General features: G+C 35.2%; 1 protein-coding gene across 1 annotated transcript in view; it reads right to left on the bottom strand.

Moving 5' to 3' along the window:
• The window catches only part of DNAH11 (dynein axonemal heavy chain 11), a 191,623-nt gene that overhangs the window by 28,932 nt on the left and 138,788 nt on the right, over positions 1-23,903 (bottom strand). The window contains 7 exon segments of the mRNA XM_087918377.1: positions 1,874-2,014; positions 3,838-4,002; positions 4,840-5,044; positions 13,402-13,524; positions 14,725-14,960; positions 15,408-15,581; positions 19,118-19,252. Coding sequence (XP_087774503.1) covers positions 1,874-2,014; positions 3,838-4,002; positions 4,840-5,044; positions 13,402-13,524; positions 14,725-14,960; positions 15,408-15,581; positions 19,118-19,252 — 1,179 coding nt within the window.

Below are 23,903 nucleotides of genomic sequence, written 5' to 3'. Positions count from 1 at the left end.
AGAGAGACAGGCAGGCAGGTAGGTAGGCAGGCAAACAGACAGATCTTTTGGATGGACAGATGGACAGACAGACAGAATGCGACAGTGGTGGCACTTTGGGAAAGCGGTGGCAGCAACTTTTCCCAACGTGCTGCCACATTCGAGGCACTGGTTCTGGAGCATTACTACAGTCAATGGGTGAACCTGCAGGGCCTCGAACGCCCCCCTACTGCCTCTTAGCGTCCCCAAGAGGGCCAGCAAAGTGGGGCTAAGAGGTGGCAGGGGGGCATTCGGTGTGCTGGCCGGCCCTGCAGTTTCACCCATTGACTAGTACTGCTCTGGAGCCGGTGCCTCCAAAGCGGAAGTGGTAGCACATTACATGCTGCCACGGCCGCGTTTGCCGCACTGTCCCCTGCCGCCTCTTAGCACTCTTCTGCTGGCCCCTTGGGGATGCTAAGAGGTGGGGGTGTTCGAGGTGCCAGCCGTGCAGGTTCACCCATTGACTGTAGGACCCCCCGGAGCCGGCACCTCAATGGGTGAACCTGCAGGGCCAGCTGGCACCTTGAACACCCCTCTGCCACCTTTTAGCACCCCTCTGCCAGCCCCCTTGGGGACACTAAGAGTTGACAGGGGGATGGTGCATTGAACGCTGCCGCGGTGGCACGTAACGTGCCACCGCTTCCTCATTGGAGGTGCCGGCTCTGGAGCAGTGCTAATCAATGGGTGAACCTGCAGGGCCAGCACCTCGAACGCCCCCTTGCCACCTCTTAGCGCCCCCTTGCCAGCCCCCTTGCCTCTTAGCACCCTCCTAAGGCATCCCACTGCCCCCCAGGGTGAAGTACCACCCACTTTGGGAACCATTGATTTCGACTCTAGAAAAAGTACAGAGAAGAGCAACCAGGATGATTAGGGGACTGGAGGCTAAAACATACAATGAACGGTTGCAGAAACTGGGCTTGGCTAGTCTAGTAAAGAGAAGGACCAGGGGAGACATGATAGCATCTTCCAATATTTGAGGAGCTGCCACAGGGAGGCAGAGGTCAAGCTATTTTCTAAAGCGCCTGTAGGCCAGACAAGGAATAATGGATGGAAACTGAACAAGGAGAGATTTAATCTGGAAATGAGGAGAAACTTTCTGACACTGAGAACAATCAACCAATGGAACAGCTTTCCCTGGGAAGTTATGGGAGCGCCATCACTTGAGACTTTCAAGAAGAGATTGGACAGCCATTTGTCAGAAATGGTGTAGGGTCTCCTGTTTGGGCAGGGGGTTGGACTGGATGACCTACAAGGTCCCTTCCAACTCTGATTATCTGTTTGAATCTGTCTGTTTAATCAAGCCTAATGTTAACTTATCTAGTCCTCAAATGTTGCATGTTTTCTCCTCAAACAAACAAACAGGAAATAAAAGAAATACGTGGGAAATAGGTGGCATGGATGAAGTACTGGATGATACCATAATGGATTGAAGCCTGGAGCAAGAAGGGCCTGGACAGTGTTGCTTGCAGCTGTTCTGAATAATTCTAACTGTCTCTTATGATTATCTGCTGTTCGAAGTTGCTACTATTCTGTTTAAAATTTCATTAACTGCTATTGACACTGGAAATCAGCAGTATATTCTAAGAAGATATCACATTTGTTGTGAGTGCTATACAATCATATTTTTCCATTTCACAATTCTCTAGCTAGAAATTTTCTGCAAATTTTCAATATAATATAAACTATTATGATTTGACCATAATAACAGGAGGGCATAATAAGTGATTTTGAGTTATTTAAAAATTATCATATCACTTTCCCACTTTCTGCAGATATGATTGCTGGTAATCAAGCTGTTTGCAGCTCTGCATTTATTTTTTACTTTCAGAAATAAAGCAAGAAAAAGTTTAAGTACCTTCAGTGAAAACTGATAGATGGGATTGATTTTGCTTAGATCCTGAATGACAAAATAAAGAAGAGAAGCTCTTGCAGCTGCTGGTCTATAATGCTCTCTGGCTTCATTAATATTAACTTCATTTTCTCTGGCTTCTGCAGCCTGTGAGATAACAACAAAGAAGGTATCATAATTATTGTAAGAGCAAATTCACAGTCATGTTTAAGCTGCAATCTTACACAAAATTACTTAGGCAAAATCCCCATTGAGTTAAGAACAAGAACTGTAGAGAAGTAGGAGTATATAATTTACAGTGGTTAACCGTTGAGCTGCTAAATCACTTTTCTAAAGGGTGCTTTAAAATGGGAACTAAAATACTAGCATCTATAATGAATCCTTATCAGTGTTCAGGATTGTTGATAGATTGTTTGGATAATATTCCTTATGAACAATACAGAGGTCAAAAGTCTATAAGAAGATATGCAGTTATTCCAAGGAAGATAAGGATGATTAGATGAAAACTGTAAATAAGCATTTGTAGGACTATGCAGGTCAGTATCTTTAATAATATTATTTACACAGAAATAGCAGTCTCAAAAGATAAAAGTTAAAGTCATACTTTTTATGTCATACTTCCTGTAAATATTGTAAATATTGATATCTGTATATCTGTAAATATTGATAGTGATAATAGTGTATATTATAATATTAAAATATATTGCATTAGCCAATAGATATTTTATATCTTATTATTTTTATCACACACACACACACATATATGTACACACAAACACACACACATATATTACACACACACAAACATATATATCTTCGTCGTCATTCAGTTGTGCCCAACGCTGGGCCGCTCTATGCATCAACTCTCTCATGCCCCTCTGCCTCATACTGTCTCCTTCAGATCTGACACGGTCATTCCGATGTCATATTTTACTGTGTCCATGGGTTCTGACTTGGACTTCCTTGTTTTTTATTTTTGCAATCCATGGGATGCATAATATATACCTCCAGCAGCAAAGTTTTATATATAATTTATAATATAATGATAATATAATTAATATAATACTATAATATGAGATAATATTATTCCAGAGCTCCGGTGGCCTAGAAGTGAAACTCTCATCTCACAATCAGGAGGCTGTGAGTTCAATCCTAGGTTGAGGCTAATATTTGGAAGAGACTCTCCTACTCGAGCAGAGGGTTGGACCAGAGGACCTCCAAGGTCCCTTCCAACTCTCTTATTCTATGATTCTATGAGATATGATAATGCAATGCAATGCGATGTGATGCGATGTGATGCAATGCAATGCAATGCAATGCAATATAATGTACTCTGGTGGTGCAGTGGTTCAAATGCAGCGTTACAAATAAACTGGAGTTCAATCTTGACTCAGCTTTCCATCCTTCCAAGCTTAGTAAAATGAGGACCCAGATTGTATAGGTCAGTAAGTTGACATTGTAAACAGGGGTCCCCAACCCCTGGCCATGACCCACTACCAGGTTGTGGCATGTTTGAAACTGGGCCGCGGGAGAAATGGGCAAATGAGTGCATGTGAAGCTCCATTTGCATGAGTGTAGGATGCCCGCACTCACACACAAAGCTCCATTCATGCGAGCGGAGCTTTACATGCAAGCACAATTTCCTCCCATTCATTCAAGGACCATAAATGCTTTATGATGTTCTGATTCCACCCTTCTCCATTAATCAACTTTTAAATGTCACTGGCCAAGTGGTTTTAATATCACAATAACAAGCACTGAGCATTTAAAAATAGGAAGATGATTTGTCATTAGCCACTATAGTGAGCACATTGTGTTCCAAACCAGTTATTATTTCCTATATTGGGGATATCAAACTGCTAACATTTATGTCACAAGAAAGAAGGAGATCCACAGAGCATACCTGGATTTGTCTTCAGATAAAAATATGTACTTGCAGTAAACAAAATCCAACCCTAAAGCTGAAGTACCTTGAATTCTATCTCTGCCGCCATTAATTTTGTGGTTTCAAGTTTCTCCACAAGTTCAGTATCTCCCAAGAAGCTGCCTTCAGCAGCAGAAAGGCGAAAAAGTAGATCATCTTCTAAGATCTTCAGTTGAATTTTGAAATCATTCTGTTGTTTGGTCAGAAGAGACTAGGAAACATAATGAAAAGGTTTGGAAACTAGGGATTACTCATTATCAGATCAATTTTACTGCTCAGTAATCCACACTTTACACTGTAAGATTGATTCCAACCTCTCTTAGATATTTTAGGTACATATATAAACACATTTTCCTTTTTTATTTTATTCTAATTAATTGTGATTTCTGTATTCTACACGTTGGTCTATGACCAAATAAAGATTTGTTGATGTTGATGATCATGACAATGATGACGATGTCTATATTTGCAAGAACAGACAGGAATTGCAGTTCAACAGTAGCAGAGTATCCCACCTTGTCTAGAACATGATAAATGGTAGCATTAGTGATGTTTGATGATGTACGATTAGTAGATTGTACATAAAGGCTGAATTCAAGAAGTACAAGTAATCCTCAATCTATAATCTTTTGCTTAACAAGGGTTCAGGGGTTGAAAAAAGTAAGTTATGACCAGTCCTTGCACCTATGACTATTGTAGCATTCTGCATTACATGATCAACATTTGAGTACTTGGCAATAGTATATATTAATGACAGTTGCAGTGTCTCAGAGTCATATGATCACTATTTGATCGCATGACCATCAACTAGCTTTTAACAGGCTAAGTCAAATATGAAATTTATTCACTGAGAATTTGCTTACACTCTTCTGCCAGCTGTTTAATTATTATATTATTTTAACATGTTTTTCATTAATTTGAGTTTGTATCTTTACCTTTTTATATGGTTATATGATTTACATGGTGATTATCATCTCACAGAAAAAATTAACAAGTAAATAACAGAAACTAATAAACTGTATTATACCATAGCATCATGTGGGCTTACCTTCACTGTCTCCAACTCTGGTCGTTCAGTACTAACAACCTCAGCCAACAACTGGTCTTCCAATCCATCCTTAGTGACTGTGAAATTAATTAAAGTGGTCTGAGCCTGCAACTCTGGTTTATAGTGGGGGTTGGCCAGCTTAGTGTGAAGAATGAGACGGAAATTCTTGTTGAATTCACATTCTCTGTCTTCAATTTTGATATACCTGAGATTGATTAAAATGAAAATCATTACAATATTGAGTTCTCAAAAAATGCAAAAAGCATGTCAAAGGAAGCTAAGCATGACCCACATTATTATAAATAAAGCTGATGCTGTGCTTTAGTTTTCAACATGCAACTTTCCATTAGATTTTTTAAAAAAACAGTTAAGAAAAATTAAATTCACATGGGGATTTATGCATTCCTTGTTTAAAAACTTGTGTCAGCCAGTTTTGAAAGCACACAGATCATTTAAAGTATGGAAGAAGGGAAAGCAAATATACAAATATAACTCACTGGGGGAAAATTCAAATAAAATTCTAGCTACCTGTCATTCACCAATCACCCTAGTTTTCAGCCAGTTTAAAAAACTAGGTTTTTAGATCTGTTTTGAAGGACAGCATCAAAAGACAGCATATTTGGGGCCAAGCAAGTTTGTCAAGGATGGTAATCTAGTAGGTCGGTGCAACTACAGAGAAGGCATAACTGCAGGATCACACTAGATGGCACTGTTTAATCTTTGGCACCTCAAGAGTATGCCCATTTGATCAGACAGAATCTAAGAAAAGTGGTTTCATAAATAGAAAGTAATATGCTAAAGCCAATCCTAAAATCTGGTACCAAACTATATTTTGAAATATTGTTCTCTTTGTGTGGGCAGTTTTTTTAAAATAATAATTTAAAAATTGTTGTACAGTTTGAATATGTCATAAAATGTCTATTTACAGAACATATGCTGAACTTCAATAAGCACTCTGCTGCAAGGGAAAATGGAAGAATGATTTCAGAAATTGGCAATAGAACAAAGAGGGCAATTTTGTAACTCACTGTTTTCCTTTATTTACAGAGAAACTTACCTGGGGAACAATTTCATGGTATTGCGATGCTAAAATGGCTCATTTTAAAATGAGATCTGGAGCCTTGCACTAAAATTGCACTTTATATGTGCTCAATCCTCAGAAGTGATAAATTATTACCAATTTTTGTGGTTATCAGCTATGAAAGGCAAGCACTGCACAATGATTCAGTGAGTTTTATCACTATAGCTATGTTGGGGATTTTATTTAATTGCAGATTTGGGGAAAATAAATGTTTGTGCTATTGCTCTCTTATGGTTCAGTTACGATAGCAGCCAAAGATGTAGAGGGGAAAAGGATGACAGAATTAATTCATCCAATTCAATAAAAGACATTTATGTAGAGGTTAACTCTGGAATGCAAGGTATAGTAATCATGGATTTTTTTTCCCAGTATCCAATATAACTGATATGAACGGAATCCGTAGAGAAGCTCTGGTAGAGCCAAACCTTCACCTTCACATAGTGAAATTTATATTGGCCGCTCTAGGATCTTTGTAACACAATGGACAAATATCTCTCTCCAACAATGCCTACTTACACATTATATATTTTCACTGTAACCTTGTGTCAAATATTTTAAACACATGAATATTCATGTGCAGGAAGAGAAATGCAAAGCTAAATTGTGTGATCAAACAGATTTCTTGGTCTTTGCTCTTATACAACTCTTTAATGCATACAATAATAGAAAGAGTAAACAATTAATGTAAACAATTATTACAGAAATCATTGTATCCTAATGAATTGAGCCTCTCCACTTAGAACAAGAGAATATTATTAAAAAATACTTATGAGAATCCAAAGGTTTGCTGAAATATGAAAAAGCAGAAAATGAAAGCATACTAAACTAATTCCTCTGATATGTCCTCTGATAATGCAGAGGATGAGTTGTAATGGATCAGGTGTAGAAAGAATTTGTTACTTTCAATCACAGCAGGCAGAAGCTATAAGTTTATCAAACCAGTGGAGAAAGATAAAAGCTAAACTGTTAAACTAAAAGATGAACACATTTGCACTAGGTTTGAAAGTAAATGGTAACACTTTACTGCATTATCTTGCATGAAATGACCTCCTCCCAAATTATATCAGCTAGATAAAAATGGTATTTAATGATAGTCAGAACAAAACAGTTTTCAATGTTGCTCATTTGGAGTATAAGGCAATCTGCACACCAATTTGATTTGAAGAGTCTCCTGATCACTATATGTAATGATTTCTTTCACCAAAGCATACATAGAAAGTTGAAACTTACTTTCAACACTCAAGCAAGTAATTTTGGTATATACTGCAAGTTATAATTGGCTTAAACTTCCTAAAAGTGGATTGGGCACTTTATAGTTTATAGGCATGTTGTAAAGATATGGGCAGGGCTGGCTCTATGTTTGATGTAATTCATAATATATTTCTGGTTGGGTCCATCATATGACAATATATCTGAGACCTGGAGGACTTACATGATGGTTAAAATACTCCTAATGTATTTATCAGTAAAGCTTCAGCAAGAACACAGATAAAGCAGTCTTGAGAGTGAGAATGCTTTTTTCTACCTGGCAATTTGTGGTTGCCACAGCATGACTGAAGCTCTTTTAGAGTTATACTAGTGTATTTAAGGATGACAATTGCTTCACAGAGACAGTAGAGCCTCCTTTGTTTATTTGATTACATATAAGCCGATTTAGAGGAAGAGTGGAAAACACCCCCCCCCCACACACTATTTATAGCATTGTCCAAACTTTCTTCGCCTAACTTCATCTAACTCCCAGGGCTATTTTCTGGCAATCACCAACTCTGTTGCTTAGCTACCAATTCACCCCTTTCTCTTCCTCCATCCCTCTCATGTTTCACTATGAAAGAGAGATAGGGAGGGAATTGACTGAGTTCCTTTGGGCTATGCTTAAAGCTTTCATCCTGCTTTTTCAGACTTTATATGTTGTCCTTCTGCATAGATTTTGTGTGACGCTTCTAGCTGGGTTTTCTGTCTAGTCCTTCCTGTCTGGAGTTTGCAGACATCTCAATACACAATACAGAATAGAGATGGAAGGGACTTTGAGGTCTTCTAGTGAAACCTCTTGCTCAAAAGGATTCACTCCTTGTCCAGCCTCTTCTTAAAAAGCCTCTAGTGATGAAGCGCCCACAAGATATGAAGGCAATCTGTTCCACAATTGTTCTCACTGTTAGGAAGTTTCTCCTTAATTCTAGGTTGCTTTTCTCCTTGATTGATTTTGTTCCTTTGATTAATCTGGATCATGTTTGATCAAAAACAATTGATTTGATTGATCAAACAATCGATTAAAAAAAATCAAGATTGATTTATCCTGTTCTCTCTGCCCCTGTCTGCCTTCATTTTGGGGTGATGTATATCTTTCTATCTGGATTTTTACTTCTCTTCTGGAGGTAGGGCTCCAGCTGGTATCTCTATGCTCTTCTCTGGAATGAGAAAGTGGAAACTACACATGCTCATGCTATCTCTCTCCAGCCACCAACTTCCTGAACAGTTTTTCCAAAGGCATTTCCAAAGGAATTTTCAAATTGTAAATCACCAAACCGGTGGTTACACTGGTCGGATCCCACCCCTGATCTTTTCTCTCTACCTCTTTCTCATTTCCTTTACAACTCAAACTGGAGCATGAGCCCCAACAACTGAGGTAGTGCTCACCTCCTCTGAGCTTTAAATTTCAAGATTTATACTGTACACTAGGCTTGGCCAATCAAAATGTTGTCCCATCCTCCCACAATAGTCCTGGCTGGCATTCAGGGCTGTTCATCTGCCCTCATAAGAGCACAGCTGCATTCCAGGGTCACATTTGAGGTTCTCCTCCCTCAAAACTTTTTATATTTTCTTCTGCTGAACCACAACAGCACAACAGCAGCAGCCTGGCCCCAAAACCCCTATGCTGAAGGATGCACATTATCTATATAAAAACATAATGGTTCTATACCTTTGAGTCAAGATGCTTGAAGATGCTTCCATGTTTTCAGGCTTTAATTAGTATTAATGGCAATCTGGATGCTGAAAACACTGTATTCTAGTATTTCAGGATCTTCCTTCATAATTTTTAATGTTACAACAACTTCCAAAAAGTAAAGGCAGGATATAATTTTAAGAAGTTGCTTCACAGATCATGAGGTTTGCTAATATGCAAAGCCAGTAAATTTGCTTTGCAAGGTGCATATGCTGATAAATCTTTCCAGTAATACTTTCTGTCGATTGATATCACAAGATATATTTTATTTAAAATTAGGATTGTCTGAGGCTCAGTAGATCTAATTATTTGTAATTACCTAGTTGTTGTCAGTATGTGGCCCTTTTATGACAGCAGTAGCTGTAGTAGGTCAGGTTCATCTGTATATCTTTTCAAACATAGGATTAATGTACTATTGATAAAACCATTACTAGAACCAAATTAAAGTCTGAGCTGATGTATTGGTCCATAGGGTGCTGTCAGACATGAAAGGAGTAATTAGTATTCATTACTTCATACTGTGCAACATTCCAATTATTAATGAACTTCAAACTGTTGATCTGCATAAAATCTATCATAAGCATCTTTCTTTATTACAAGAGGATTGGAGAGTGTGAGTGTGAGTAGAAGAGATACTAACAAAATTACCGAAATAAACAAAAAGTACAACTTGCTGAAAATGCTGTAAATATGGTTTGCATGTTTTTGCTCTCTGTAGCCTCAGAACTTAGGGTGAATTCAATAACTGATGAACTAGTCATGGACTAGATTGAAAAGAAGAGATGAAAGGAATTTCAGTATAGAACAATTGAAGACTGCTTGGTTCCACAGACAGAATGAGGGTAGTCTGTTGCAGCAAAACAGCACTTAAGAGATGTTGTGTTTATTGTGATATTTGCTTTAGATTAATGAAATAAAGGGGTTTTTTTTGCCAGGTTGCAAAAAAAAAAAAAAATCCACACACATACAGATACAATTTCTATTTGAAACATTAATCATTTATTGTCAACTAGTGCTGCAGTAAATAATTATCTTATCTACACTTAAGCTTTGCTTGAAATGATAATAAATTATATTTCTTGTACTTCATGGGCTTGGACTCCACTATAAATATAATTATATATAATTATGTATATGGTTGAGCTTTTCATACAAATTATCAGATGTATTTATAACAATTTAATATCTTTTCTGGTATGACAATTTATCACTTCCAATACCTGTATATAAATAGGTGTGTATCTGTCCATCACATCCAAACTGAGAGTATATCACTTCAACATTAAATATCGATCCTACCTCAGAAAAGCAAATATAATAAATCTGCTACTTTTAATGTCACCCAATCTTTGAATGTGCAACTTAATGGACATGCATATGTTTTGCATGCATATATATTATTTTGTTGGAAACTGCAACTTTTACTTCTATTTTCTTTGAATAGGGTTTATTTTCCCAATGGAACAGTCAGAGATGAATGAGTACAATAAAAAAATCCTGCTCAGTTATTAAATTTACTAAGTTTACATCACTACTCATGAGTCTTAATGATATCAGGGAGATATATTATATATTATTGAAGAAAGTTTGAGCTCCTTGGAATAAGTAATAAATTGTTCAATTAAATAGTATAATAATATACATATTTAAAAGTTATACCAACTACTGTCTGACAAAATATATAAAATAGTTTTCATTAAGCTATCAAGGTGCAGTCAATACATTTAGAAAACTCTAATTTAACATTGGCCATAAGCATTTCACTTAATAAACACAATGCAATATGGTAGTAGTGCACTATAATTTATTATTCGAAATAGATAACATCAATAGTACTATATGATGGTGTGGGTGATATCTCAATGACAATGAATATGCCTTATGAGTAAAGAACTCCATGTTTCAGCATATGAAGATGCTGGGAGAATTTTTAATCCTTGGCAAGATTAACTATTCTTAAACCCAGGCCTGATGCTTCTAAAAGCAGTATATTATATTGCTTTGATTAGCAGCTACTCATAAGAATGTACATTTGGAAGGCTATAAAAATGCAGTAAAAAAATAGTAAAAACACCAAACATTATTGGTGTTTTTATTGTTTACCAATTCTTTGTGTGTCCAATCAACTTGGCCAATAAAGAGTTCTATTCTGTTTTGTTCCGTTCTGTTTTATTCTATTCTGACTACTTCATTTTAATGTAATATAAATACTTTTAACTTTCAGAAAAACAATGCTGAAAATGTGTATGTTTTGCAATATGTTAAAGATCAACAATTAGTTAACTTTCTACAAAAAGCAATGTGTTTTTGTGCATGCATGCATGTTTTTAGTTCTGTTTTCTTGTTCAGTGAGAAAAATCCAGTCTGTTTTGGGCTTGAACAAGTGCAATGAAGTTTGGTTCAATGTCTGAGGTGAATATGTGAAGGATAGCTAATAGGTGATCATTAGAGGGAGACAAAGAGGATCTGAAGCTAGATGTGTTGAACTTTACCACTGAGAATGTTTGTTCACATATGTAAGAAGATCCAAACATCTTCTGATATGTAAGTAGATCCTAACATCTTCTGAGTAATCTTCATGTGTGGAAAGTTCTCCTCTTTAGAGGAGAGTAAAAATCCAGCAGTGATACTGACTTAAAATACTCTGCCAATAATGTATCAGACTGTAAATCAGTGAGTTCCAGCTGAACATCAATGGGTGAATTATCCACACTGCAGGTAAAGGGAGAAAGAAAATCAAGTGCATTTCATTCTCAAATGTTTTGAAGTCTTGAAATTGCCTTGAAAACTCACCAAGCAATGCTTCTAGCATGTGTAAGTACCTGCAGAAGTGGCTTCCTTTAGTGTTGGTGTCCTCCATTTGGTTTGAAAGAAACTACAGCCTTCTAGTGGAAGCCTTCATCAAGCTATACATTTCATGTACAAAAAGATCCTTGCATTTGCAGAATGGTATTTAGTTCATTCATTAGTACAGTCACATCAACAGCAAATTCAAAATCGGCCATCCAGTCTGCATCTAAGAGCTCTGGGATATCATCCCCTTTCTTCTCACATAACTTTTGAGTCTCTACTCTCACACCCCATAATATTTTAAGCATTTTTTGCCCAGGCTGAACCAGTCTCATGATCCTGCAGAAGTGCAACAAACTGTCTGTGACTCTATGTTCTTGCCCTGATAAAGTTAACTAGTTTAGGTACAACATCTCTTGATATACAATGTAATGTAAAAACACCAATTTCTGTTCAGGGTTCATTTCAGTCATTTTATTCTACATCTGGTTCAAAAGTTTGACATTTTTCCTCATCAGATTTGGACCAGCAACTATAGTAAATGCTGCCAGTTTATCCCATTTCAGTCCCAGCTTGTCCAAGTATGCATTTATGTCTATGAACAAATCACTTGCTGTCATCATCCCTTTCATTGAAGGCATTTAAGATTCCCCCATAATCTTAAAGTCCTTCATTATCCCACATACAAAGATGAGTAACTGCTTGCGTCACAAACATTGCTGCTCTTATCTAAAACCAAGGAGAAACAGTAAAAATTATCTGCTAGTTTTGCAGCTGAAGCTTCAGATTTCCTGTGATGTCCTCAATCTTTTTCATTATGTTTTGTCTCATATTCCACTTTTTCTCAAGGCATATTAGCACTTAGCACATATTAGACAGAGTCCACCAAACTGTCTTTGATAAACTCTCCATCAAAAAACGGCTTATTGTTTTTTGCAATTTTGCAAGATATCACATAACTGGTTTTGAATGCTCCATCCCTGGATGTGCAAAGCTTGGTAAAAAGTCCTTGTTGGTTTTGCAGCTTATCTAGCAAGCGTCAGATGCCCAAGCCCGTTGTACACCATTTCTATGTAAGTTTACTTACATAGTGGCAATCTAAACTGTAATCCTTACATGACAGTCTATACTGCACAAAGTAAGTACATGACTTTACCTCTGACTTCAGTAAATAAAAACTTATTAAGTCCATGTCTTGAAATACTCTGTACCAATTTTTAATGTGAGCTGAAATTTTTAAGGGCTAACAGCTAGATCAGCATCTCTTGTAAATATCTATTCTCCAATGCATTACTGTGAAGGTTCATAGGCACATGGACACATATATGAATTGAAAAAAATAGCAATCACCCTTAAAAAAAAGCATACACTTGTATTGTATGGTGTACTCTGATTTATATTTGATTTATAATTTCCAGTTAACCTCACAGGCCAGACAGAGAGCGTTAAATGGCCTGGAGCCATAAAATGTCCAGATCTGCCTTATATATAAAACCCTAATTTCTCACTTCTTTCATTGTACAATTGTCTCCTCTTCCTCAATTAGCCCTAGATATTTTTCATTTTTTTCATTTAACCATATACATTATTTAATATAAATATATTATAATGATACCTTAACCTAGAATGAAAAACAAATGTAATGGGAAAAAAATAAAAAAAATAACATTGTTTTAAAAACACTACTGACAGAAGAAAGGCAATCACAATTACCACTTCCATACTTTTCTGTTCTTCAAAAAGTACTTACTTTCCCTTTTTAATGGTATTTCTTCCAAGCAAAGGATCAAGCACAGGGTCTATTTTCTCATCCAAGTTTTCAATCAGGACAACATCTCCACAAGCCAAAGTTCTTTCAATAGTTTTCAAAAATCTTAAATAAAATAATGAAAAGGATTTGTCCGAGACAATCTATGAAAAGCAGAACTGAACACAATTATTTATTCTCTCCATAGGATTTCTAAAAACAGCACTAGCAAACTTTCAAGCATTACTAATCTCCTTCCTACCAGATATTTTGAGTGATTCAAGATGAAATAAATTGAGCAATTTGTTACCCAATAATAAATAATCTTTCTACTCTATATGTCCATTATCAATGTAAGTGATGCACAATGCTTTCATTTCCTATGGTCTCACTTGCCAAGTTTGTTAGGAAACCAAATTTATCTGGCTTAATTTTTCTATATTTTGCTCCTCAAGCAGAATATAAGATTGAAAACAATCAGATCATATAGCTTTATATGAAACATACCTTGGGCACTTTCAACAACTGCAAAGTTAAGTTAAAGAAAATCCCTAAAGCAAATTTAGAACATTCTTATTGAGTTGTTAAAACAGATGTGGGAACTCCCCACAGCCCAGAATAAAATATTCTACAGAATATTAAAAGAAGCAGAATATAATATTTCTCCTAAAGGAGAAGAGGAGAAAACTCCTTTACAAAGGCAGAAAGCAGCTCCAGTCTTTCTGCTATAAGAAAACCATCCCAAGTCGAAGCCAGAAGAGGCTAGGCTTTATGAATGGATATTTTGTATCTATTCATAAGATTAGTTCAGACAAACAAAACATCTAGGATTTGCATTTTCCCTTTTGCCTGTAGAACCACTTATGACCCATACAGGAGCCCATAGGAATCTGGCAACAGCTATTAAAATATTAATGGCCATATTCTTACACAAGAATCCTCCCCAAAGCCCTCCTCCCCAAATTGCATAAAAGCCCATCTATTCTCAACTGTAATTTGTTAGCAAAGTGTTATTTCTGGCTACCAAATAACAGAGATCTCCCTTCCAATTTTACCCCGCCTCCAATTAATTTTTCCTGCATCTTTCTCCCAATCTGGAACAAGAACTGGACTAGATTTTACTTCTAACAAAACAAAAAGACTCATGCTCAAGTTAGATATCCAATATAACAGTACCAATACATTGGAAAATAATTAAAATATTGGCATATTTGATAAATTCAGTTTAATCTCTTCTGAAACACCCACTCAACATGTACTCTACATGTGCTAAATGACTTTGGGTGGGCAGGAAATATATCATGCTGTTATACAATCTGTACTTACCCCTTCTCTCCTAGAGTCATGATTTTAAGATCACTTCCATATTTATTCTTTATCCATTTAATCGCTTGTAGCTGAGGATCTATGAGAAGTGGCCAGCGTTCACAGTTTGTTAGAATAGCAGCATTTTCTATTGACATATTATCGCTGGGTAATCCTTCATTATTCCATGTTGCTATCATTGCATCATCAGTCAACATGGCAACCAGATCTAACTCTGTACTTGTTGGAATAGGAATCTTGAATAAAAAAAAAAATTTTTTTTCTGCAATGTCAAGCATTGTACAATAAACCATAATCAAGGAAGCAAGAATCACAATTTTAATGTGAGAATTAGATACAAGACATAAACCTCTGTAATCTGCAATAGGAAATTTCAGTCCTAATTTATGAGTAGGGTTATTAACATGGAATCTATTTTAAGTTTTGAAACTTTTTTTCCTGAGCTTTCTGCACACAGATTGAACTGCTGTTCAATAACAAGCTCTTCCATCTGTTGTTTTTCTTTAAAGATCTTGCTGTTTCTTGCTCAAATTTTTCACAATCTGTTGCATAATGTTTACTAAAGCCACAAGAAAAAAATGAAATAAAACAGCTGGTAGTAATATATCCATGTATTATTTGTATTTATTTTCATTAAAAATATGCCAGCAAGATATGGAAGTACAAAAATTGGAAATACTTACTTTTTGCAATTTCAGAAATGGAAGCCACATATGTTCTACTAGCTCTTGACGATAAAGTTTGGTAAAGGGACCAACATAAGAAACAAAAGCAGCTGTTAACAAAACATCACCGCATGCAGTTATTTCTTGTTCTTCAAAGGCTTTAACTGAGTGGTTCCAACGAATATTTTCAGACTGAAAGACAAGTAATAGGAGGGGGTAACCTTCTATGTGGGAATATACAAATGAGGTGCATATCTCATCCTTCCTGCCCCCTTCCAAGAAAACATCCTGTAGCATCCCCAGCAGGGGGACTTTTGCCTCCAATAAGGTGAGAGTTGTCTCTTCTCCAGGGACAAGTTCCAGGTAAAGACTGCCAATCATTCTCTGTTCTATGAGTACTAAGTACTTATGGTACTTTGAGGATGAGAAAGTCTGATTTCTGAACAATAGTGGACAGTAAGCAGGATTTTTTTCATATCAAATGGTGATAAATGTTGACATTAGGGAGAAAAGATCTTGCTATGAATATATGAATATATACTATGAATATGTACTAGGAACATAGTATAACAACAAAAGATACAACAATAAAAGTTTATCTAAATTTTATCTATCAGTATCTGCTCAGATATTACTTCATTGCTTTGGTGACACTTGACATATTTGATAGAATAGTTAATCTGTTCTAAAGTTACCAATCTGAAATTGTGGTCCATGTGATGGATCAGAAAGAAACAGAATCATATTCCTAGTCAATTCTTCTCAGCCTACTTTATAGTGAATAATACAACACGAATACCTTAAACTTCTTTCAATAGGCAAGCCTTAAGCTTCTTGGAGAAAAAAAAATGTAATAAAAAAAGAAAAGTATGATCACAATTTCTTAATGTTGTTTTTGCACTGTGAGATAGATAGGCTAAAAGTGATATTTTCAAGACCATCAATGATTGGGAATTTGAATGCAGAAATTGATAATAGTGTTCAATTGAATGATACAGCAACTATTTATTCAATGTGTTTCTGAAGAAATGGCTAAAATTCAGTATCTAAGTAGAACTCTACTAGGTATAAGCAAAAGTTAAAAAAACAAACATTACTTTTTGAAATTGTGTATTATTTAATTTTGAAGCATTCTTATTTCCTGCAGAATACAACAGTTTCTTACTTAAATCATCAACTGAATCAAATCAAGCAACACTCATTAATTTGCAAGGAACTTTTCATTTATCCCCTGGTTGTTCTTGGCTTGTAATACATAAATAATAAAATGCCCCCCACCTCATTCTCAAACTAGCTTTGAAATCTTAAGATTTACTAAACATAGAATGATTGTCTATTAAAATCTTCAGTAATTTTACAGTTCTATTCCACTATCATAAATCACAAGTGACATTGGCTAACAAGAGTTTAAGAGTTGGAACATGCAGTGTAATAAATTTCCAGACAGTTAAAAATCACTATAATTTTATTATAATGCATTATAGATTGCCTGTAATATCATCCTGGCCGGGGTGACCCATTTCTAATTTTGAACAGCTGTTCAGCTCGGGAGTTAGTTAATGATTAAATATAAATTGCCTGATTTATTAGGCTGAATGGTTGAGCTTCCAGGTCAATTCTATATAGACAAAATCATCAGTCTTGATGCTTGTTAGAAGTTAACTATCTCCTGTTTAAGGGGAAAAATGCTCCAAGGAAGGGAGTTGGTGCTCTCAATTAATTTCCTCTTTTCTTTGCTTACTGAACAATACTCTACAGGAGAAAACAAATCCCATTATTGTGTAATAAATGTTTTCATCAGCTAAAATAAATAGCTGAGACTCAGAAAAAGTAGCTTGTAGGATGCCTTAAGACATTACAGGACCTAATGAAAGACATGAAACTAGCTTTTATTTGGCTAGAACCTTTCAAGCAGAGGCTACATGCTAATGATAAAATTTACTATTTTGTCATTTAAATACATTGGCTAGAGGATATGCTTTGTAATTAACAGGTCATCATAAACGTCGTGTTATTTTTAATTTAAGCCCACACTGGCTTTTCTAAGTTTATTTTAACTTGCTGTATAGTTTCCAATATTAACTAATTTTGTTCAAAAAAACCCATAGAGCTTTTGTAAAGATAACTTTCATATCATTGAAAATAAAAGCTATATCAATTACACACTCATCTTTCACCAGTATTGTATTATTGTATACAGCATTATTATTCATTCTCTCTGAATCAATATATAATAAATGATAACCACTGACTGGAGTCCAGTGAAATACATGGGCCAATTGTCATGCCCAACCACAAACCACTTTTCAGTTTTCTTGATATTGTGTATATATATTATTACAAAAAAGAAACTTCATTTTTTAAAATGGATTTATGTTTATTTAATATACACCGTGTGTTGCCTAGAAATTGGGTATTAAATCATCTATTTGATATAACATTGTTTTTCTACAACAGAAGTAATTAAAACACTAAATATCATATCAATATGTTTGTTAGACATGCATTCTGTTCTTGGTGGAAAATTAATAGCTTTTATGCCAATCCAAAGGTTAAATATATTGTATGTGAATAGTTGTGAACTGAGCCTCAGTGTTTATTTACCCATAGACTGACTATGCTGTCAGAAAGTGTTCAGGTCTATATACAGATCTGATAAATAAGAGTTTAAATTCAATCTACATTTTTTTTAAAAGTGATGCAAAGTCATCCACCTGACATATATACATTACATAAGATAGAACAGAGTGAATATATTTTGTTTCATCAGGATAGTGTCCATTACCAATTAATTCAGAGGTGCCTATTGAAAAATAAATATAATTTTCATTTCAAATCCTGGATGTTTTTTCTTATATTTTTAAAATAAGCAAGCAGAATGGAGATTGGAACTTCCAGGTATTACAACTAATTGAAAAACTGTTTTGGCTAGCAGCCAAACCGTAATTATAAATGAATTGAAAATCTGGAATAACACCTATATATGTTTTACTGTGATGAATATCTAACTCCAAACTTTTGCATAGCAAAAGTTATTGTGAATATGACTAAATATGACTAAATATCTTCTGACATATAAAAGGCTTCTGATCTTCTATAGAGAGATATGCATGTGAAATGGGAAATATTCTCCACATATAATTAAGGACATGGAATTGATTTGCTCTTCTGTATTTCAGGCTCTACTGATTGCTGTTATTGACTGTAAAGTAAAAGTGATCAAACATTGCATAAGGCTTGGTTCTAAAGAACATTGTTTAGTCTTGCACATTTTTAACTGCAGGTAGACAATAGAATTTCCCAGCATTAGTGGCAGATTACTTTGCAAATGGTAGAACCAATGGCCATTCCAACATAATTACAACTGATGATGGCTGGGTTTCCAAACCACTGGCATTAAAAGTAATGAACTGATTAGATTAATAGATTAGCACTGAATCAGGTTTTCTACTGCAGATGCACCCAAAGTTTGAAGATTGGTTTAGATATATGTTTATAGGTGACTGTGTGGAGAATAATGTTATCTCTTAGGCAAATAAAGCACATAAAATGACAACTGTGGATGCTATAACTATATTTAACCCATTTCAAAGTGCTTAGAAAGTATTAGAAAACTGTCAATAGGAAAACCACTATACCTTTAGAAACACAGATAAGCATGTTTAAGCAACATGGATCACAATGCACAGGCACATATATACCAGAGAATGAATGAAACATTGACTTGCCTGAAGTCCTTTAACAAGTCTGTTGGCTAGCTTTATAGTCTTATTGGTTTGGCTAACTTCTTCTTGGCATCTGACTTTTTCTGCTGTTGCTTTTTCAAATGATGATGTGAGCTTACATAGATTGTGGTCCAGTTCCTTTAAAATTGGAAATGGATTAATTGTGTTTTATTTCATATTTTCATATATGATAACTCATCAGTACTGCACATCATAACTGCCATCAAATGTCTGAATTTATTATTGGTTCCTTGTTTCTTCTCCTTGCTCATTTTCTGGCCTATCACCACGATCCCATTCTTTCATTCTTGAAATCCATAGAATTCAACCAATGAGAGAAAATATTTGTGGATAATTTTATACAAATGGTTGTTTACACAAAATATTGATTTTGCAAAAATTGTTCATGGAATTTGGAATGTAAGCTCATAATTTTTCCATTGCTTTAAAGAAATTAAGTGCCTTGGCTTAAAGTTCTTGAACAGAAATGGCTGAGACATCAGCATTAACTTGATGATTAGAAATACAGTAAAATAGCCTACTGTAGGCCCCAAGTAAAATGGAATATTTGACCAGTCTCTATTGGCTTTATGGCATATTCAGCAAAGAGAATATATGTGGAAAATTAAGATCATTTCCTAGAAGGGATTACTTTAAGAGACAAAGTTGTGTTATTAAAAAAAAATTGTATTACAATGAATTTTTTTCACTCACAAGAATTTTTTTTAATTGAGAATTTTCAAGACATTTATTTAATACTCTAAATCTTTTGTAAAGCGAGGGAAAAAAAACTGTGAATAAAATATACAGACTTTTTACTTGCCAAGAATGTAAAATTATTGAAAACTATATTTTTTTCAAACCATTCCATCTGAGCCAGGTATTAGTTGTATTTTGCTCTATTATAAGTAACATAGAGAGCTTAGCTAATGTCAGGATCTCAAAAAAATTCTGGAGAAAGACATTATTAAATAATAGTTCAGAAAACAATTAGAGGAAAATAAGACAGTATTATTTATTAGGGGAAAACTGAAACTGCTATAAGGCCTTGCCAGCCAGATGCACGAAATTCTTCTGGATAATAAAGTAAATTTGGTTCAAATTTGTTTATAGTATTGATTGTAATGATGTCCCACTCTACAGAGTAAAATTCCACCAACTCCTCTGACAGATTTTAATTGGAGAACAACAATGTGGAATATTAACTGTGATCCTATATTGTTTAATGAACGAACAAATCCTGAATGCAATGTATGGTAAGAAAACTAACATGGAGATACCTCTTCCCTTTCCTAATTGAAGTATAATTTTTTCTACTTTCTCTCTGTAATTTTTTTATATTCTTAGATTTTAATTCTTAATCTCTACACAACATTCTCTTCCAATTTTAAGTTCTATCTTAATTCTATTTATTGTGATCCCAGTCCAAGTCTAGACACACAAACTATCCTTTGGCTATCTTTATTGCTGAGTTGATCTCTATTGCCTACTATTTCAGTTAGATATGACTACTGTAGTGCTGGGATTAATAATTTGTTTGTTTGTTAAACATGTACAAGAAAACAAGTATAACATAAACATAAACATGAACAAAGGAAATAAACACAGATAAATGGGGGCAGTAAGACAGGGACGGTAGGCATGCTGGTGTGCTTTTGCACACTCCCTTTAAAGACCTCTTAAGAATGGGGTGAGGTCCACGATAGACACTTTGAGATTGAAGCTGTGAGGGGTTGAGGCTGTAACATCTGAGTCGGGTAGAGCATTCCAGGCATTGAACACTCTGTTGCCGAAGTCATATTTTCTGCAATTGAGTTTGAAGCAGTTTACCTTGAGTTTGTATTGATTGTTTGCCTGTGTATTATTGTGGTTGAAGCTGAACAAGTTGTTGATAGGCAAGACATTGTAGCAGAGTACTTTGTGTACTATGCTTAGATCAGACGGCAGGTGGCGCAGTTCCAGATTGCCCAAGCCCAAAGTTTCAAGCCTGGAGGCATAGGGATTCTATTATGAGTAGAGGAGTAGAGTACTCTTCTCGAGAAATGCCAGTGAACCTCTCAATCATGTTAATGTAATATACAGTGTGGGTACCAGGCGGATGAGCTGTATTCAAGAATTGGTAGGCAAAGATTTTGTATGCCTTAGTCAGCAATTCAATGTTACCAGAGAAGAAGCTTCGCAAAATAAGGTTAACAACTTTTAATGTTTTTTTGGCGATTCTGTTAACAGTGAGCTCTGGGGCTTAGATCATTTGAGATGAGTACTTCTAGGTCCTTGACAAAGTGAGGGTTGTCTACAAGATTGTTTCTGCTCAACTTGTATTTGGTGTTCTGATTTTTATTTCCAATGCGTAGGACAGAGTATTAGTTTATTAGTTGAAATTTGGAGTTGCCAATTACGTGACCATTCTGACACATACTGAAGGTCACTTTGTAGTGCAGCAGCCATTGTCAGTGGTGTTAAATAATTTTATGTCATCGCCGAAGAGGATGCAGCTGCTTTTAATATGATCACATAGGTCATTGATGTAAAGCAGAAAGAGCGTGGATTTTAAAACACTGTCTTGGGGACACCACTGTTAACTGGTGCTGGATTTGATAGGGCCCTCCCTATTTTGACTATTTATTGCCTGTTTGACAGGAATGTGGCTATTCACTTGTGCAGGGATCAGAGATGCCCAAAGAAGTAAGTTTCAGAAGTAGTTTGTCATGCATTACTGAATCAAAGCTTTGCAGAAGTCTATGTAAATTGTGTCTATTGCTTTACGGTCAAGATTGATTGGATTGATTGGGGCGTTGCTTGACATCATGCCCAATGCCATATCTTCTAATACATAGTCTTCACCTTACAACTACAATTGAGCCCAAAATTGATGTCATTAAATGACAAATTTGTTATGTGAGTTTTGTCCCATTTTACAACTTTTCTCGTAATATATGTTAAATGATTCACTGCAGTTCTTAAATTAGTAACACGATTCTTAAGTGAATCTGGTTTCCCATTGACTTCGCTTGTCAGAAGGTCACAAAAGGGATCACATGACTCCCAGACAATGTAACTTCATAAATGTGAGTCAGTTGTCAAGTTTCCAAATGTAAATCACATGACCATGCTGCAACAATCATGTGTGAAAAATGGTCATATGTCACTTTTTTCAGTGCCATTGTAACTTCAAATGGTAACTAAATGAACTATTATAAGTAAAGGACTATCTGTTCTAGCTCTTGTTACATAACATGAAGCTCTAGTTCTCCTGGCTTTGGCTTTGTGGTGATAGCCCTTTGGCATGGACTATTCTGGTTTTCCTTTCTTGATCACGTGTTGTATCTGATCTTGACCTGCTCAAACTTGATCCTTTCTTTAACCCACTCTCACTTGTCACGTTTGGTCACTCTGGCATGATCCTTTCTGATCAGTTCTGGTTAATTCTTGCTTGCATGTCTTGGTTTTTGCAACAGAACGTAACGGCTAGTACCATTAACATGCTTCCTATCTTCCTTTAAGTTGCCTTCATAAACTATTACCCATCTCCTACAGGTATTTCAAGACCTGTCTCACCACTGCTACTTCTTTCTACCAGTTTTTGAATTTGAATTTGAGTACCCTTTCTCTCAATCTTATGTTTTCTCCTGTTGTGTTTTTTTCTCTCTAGCTGGGATGGTTGCTGATATGGTTGGCTTCCATTAATATGTTACTGTCTGACTGTGGTAGCCTTAAAAAAATCTTTACTTCTTATGACAAAATGCTCTTAATACCTGGAGAGGACCCCCAAAATATTTTTATTCAAGAAGTTACAACTTTATTGTTAATTTATACTAGTGCATAAGTGTTTATTTTAATAAGACAATGGGCCAAGAAATGATGTAAAGGCTATTTATTCAATTATATGAAATGAAGTTATTAAAACTGTATCCATGAGCAAATCCAAAATTATCTTTTTTTGATAATTTTCACAGATTTAGTCTGTTTTACTCAGTATGGTTACAGGATTAGACATTAACTTCCCTTTATATTTGTTCATTTCTCCTTTTCTGTTTGGTCCCTATTAAAAAAAAGTTAATATGACTTTTAACCCATTTTATCATAGTGAAATAAAATTATAAAAGTAGAAGAATTATGAATTTTAAAGGGTATTATTTTAAGATTATTATAATAAATATATTTAAGGCTAGAAAGTAATTTATACTCTTGAATTATCAAATATATTTTTAATAGCAAAATCTTGTTCTTTATAAATCAGAACATAAATCATGACAGAAGGCAGTTGCAAAGGAAATTCTCCTCAGCTAGTATTCAGGAAACTTAGTTTATCTGCCTATTTTTAAGCAAATGAATATCTTTTGATTACATCAAGAGAAACCTTGTTTATATATTAAAATTGAAATATTTCTCATAGTTTTAACAATGCAAACTATTTTCATGGATAAACTTAGAAAATGTATTTTAAAATTGTTACTATAATGTTCATTTTGTACTGACAAGGATTAAATTAGTCATTTTGAAGTGTATTTTAGTGGGCATTAAAAATGATGGGTTGTTAGCACAATATCTTGAAACCGATGATGTATTATTGATTGCCAAGTAATAGCTGCAACATTTATTAATCATTACAGAAAATTACCAGCCAGAAAAATAACTTCTGCATGAAAAATTAGTACATTTTCCCTAAGGAAAGAACTAGGTTGCAGGAAAACATTCCATTGGAAATCCATGAGATGGGGTTGACTATCAATATTTTTAAAGAAATTCAAGATCTAGAATACGTGCATAATGTAGACACACTGACAAC

Source organism: Pseudonaja textilis, chromosome Z (genome assembly GCF_049901715.1).
Source record: "Pseudonaja textilis isolate UNSWEBS1 chromosome Z, rPseTex1.2, whole genome shotgun sequence".
NCBI lineage: Eukaryota > Metazoa > Chordata > Lepidosauria > Squamata > Elapidae > Pseudonaja > Pseudonaja textilis.
Note: the sequence above shows the minus strand (reverse complement) of the source record. Positions and strands in the feature narration are given on the sequence as shown.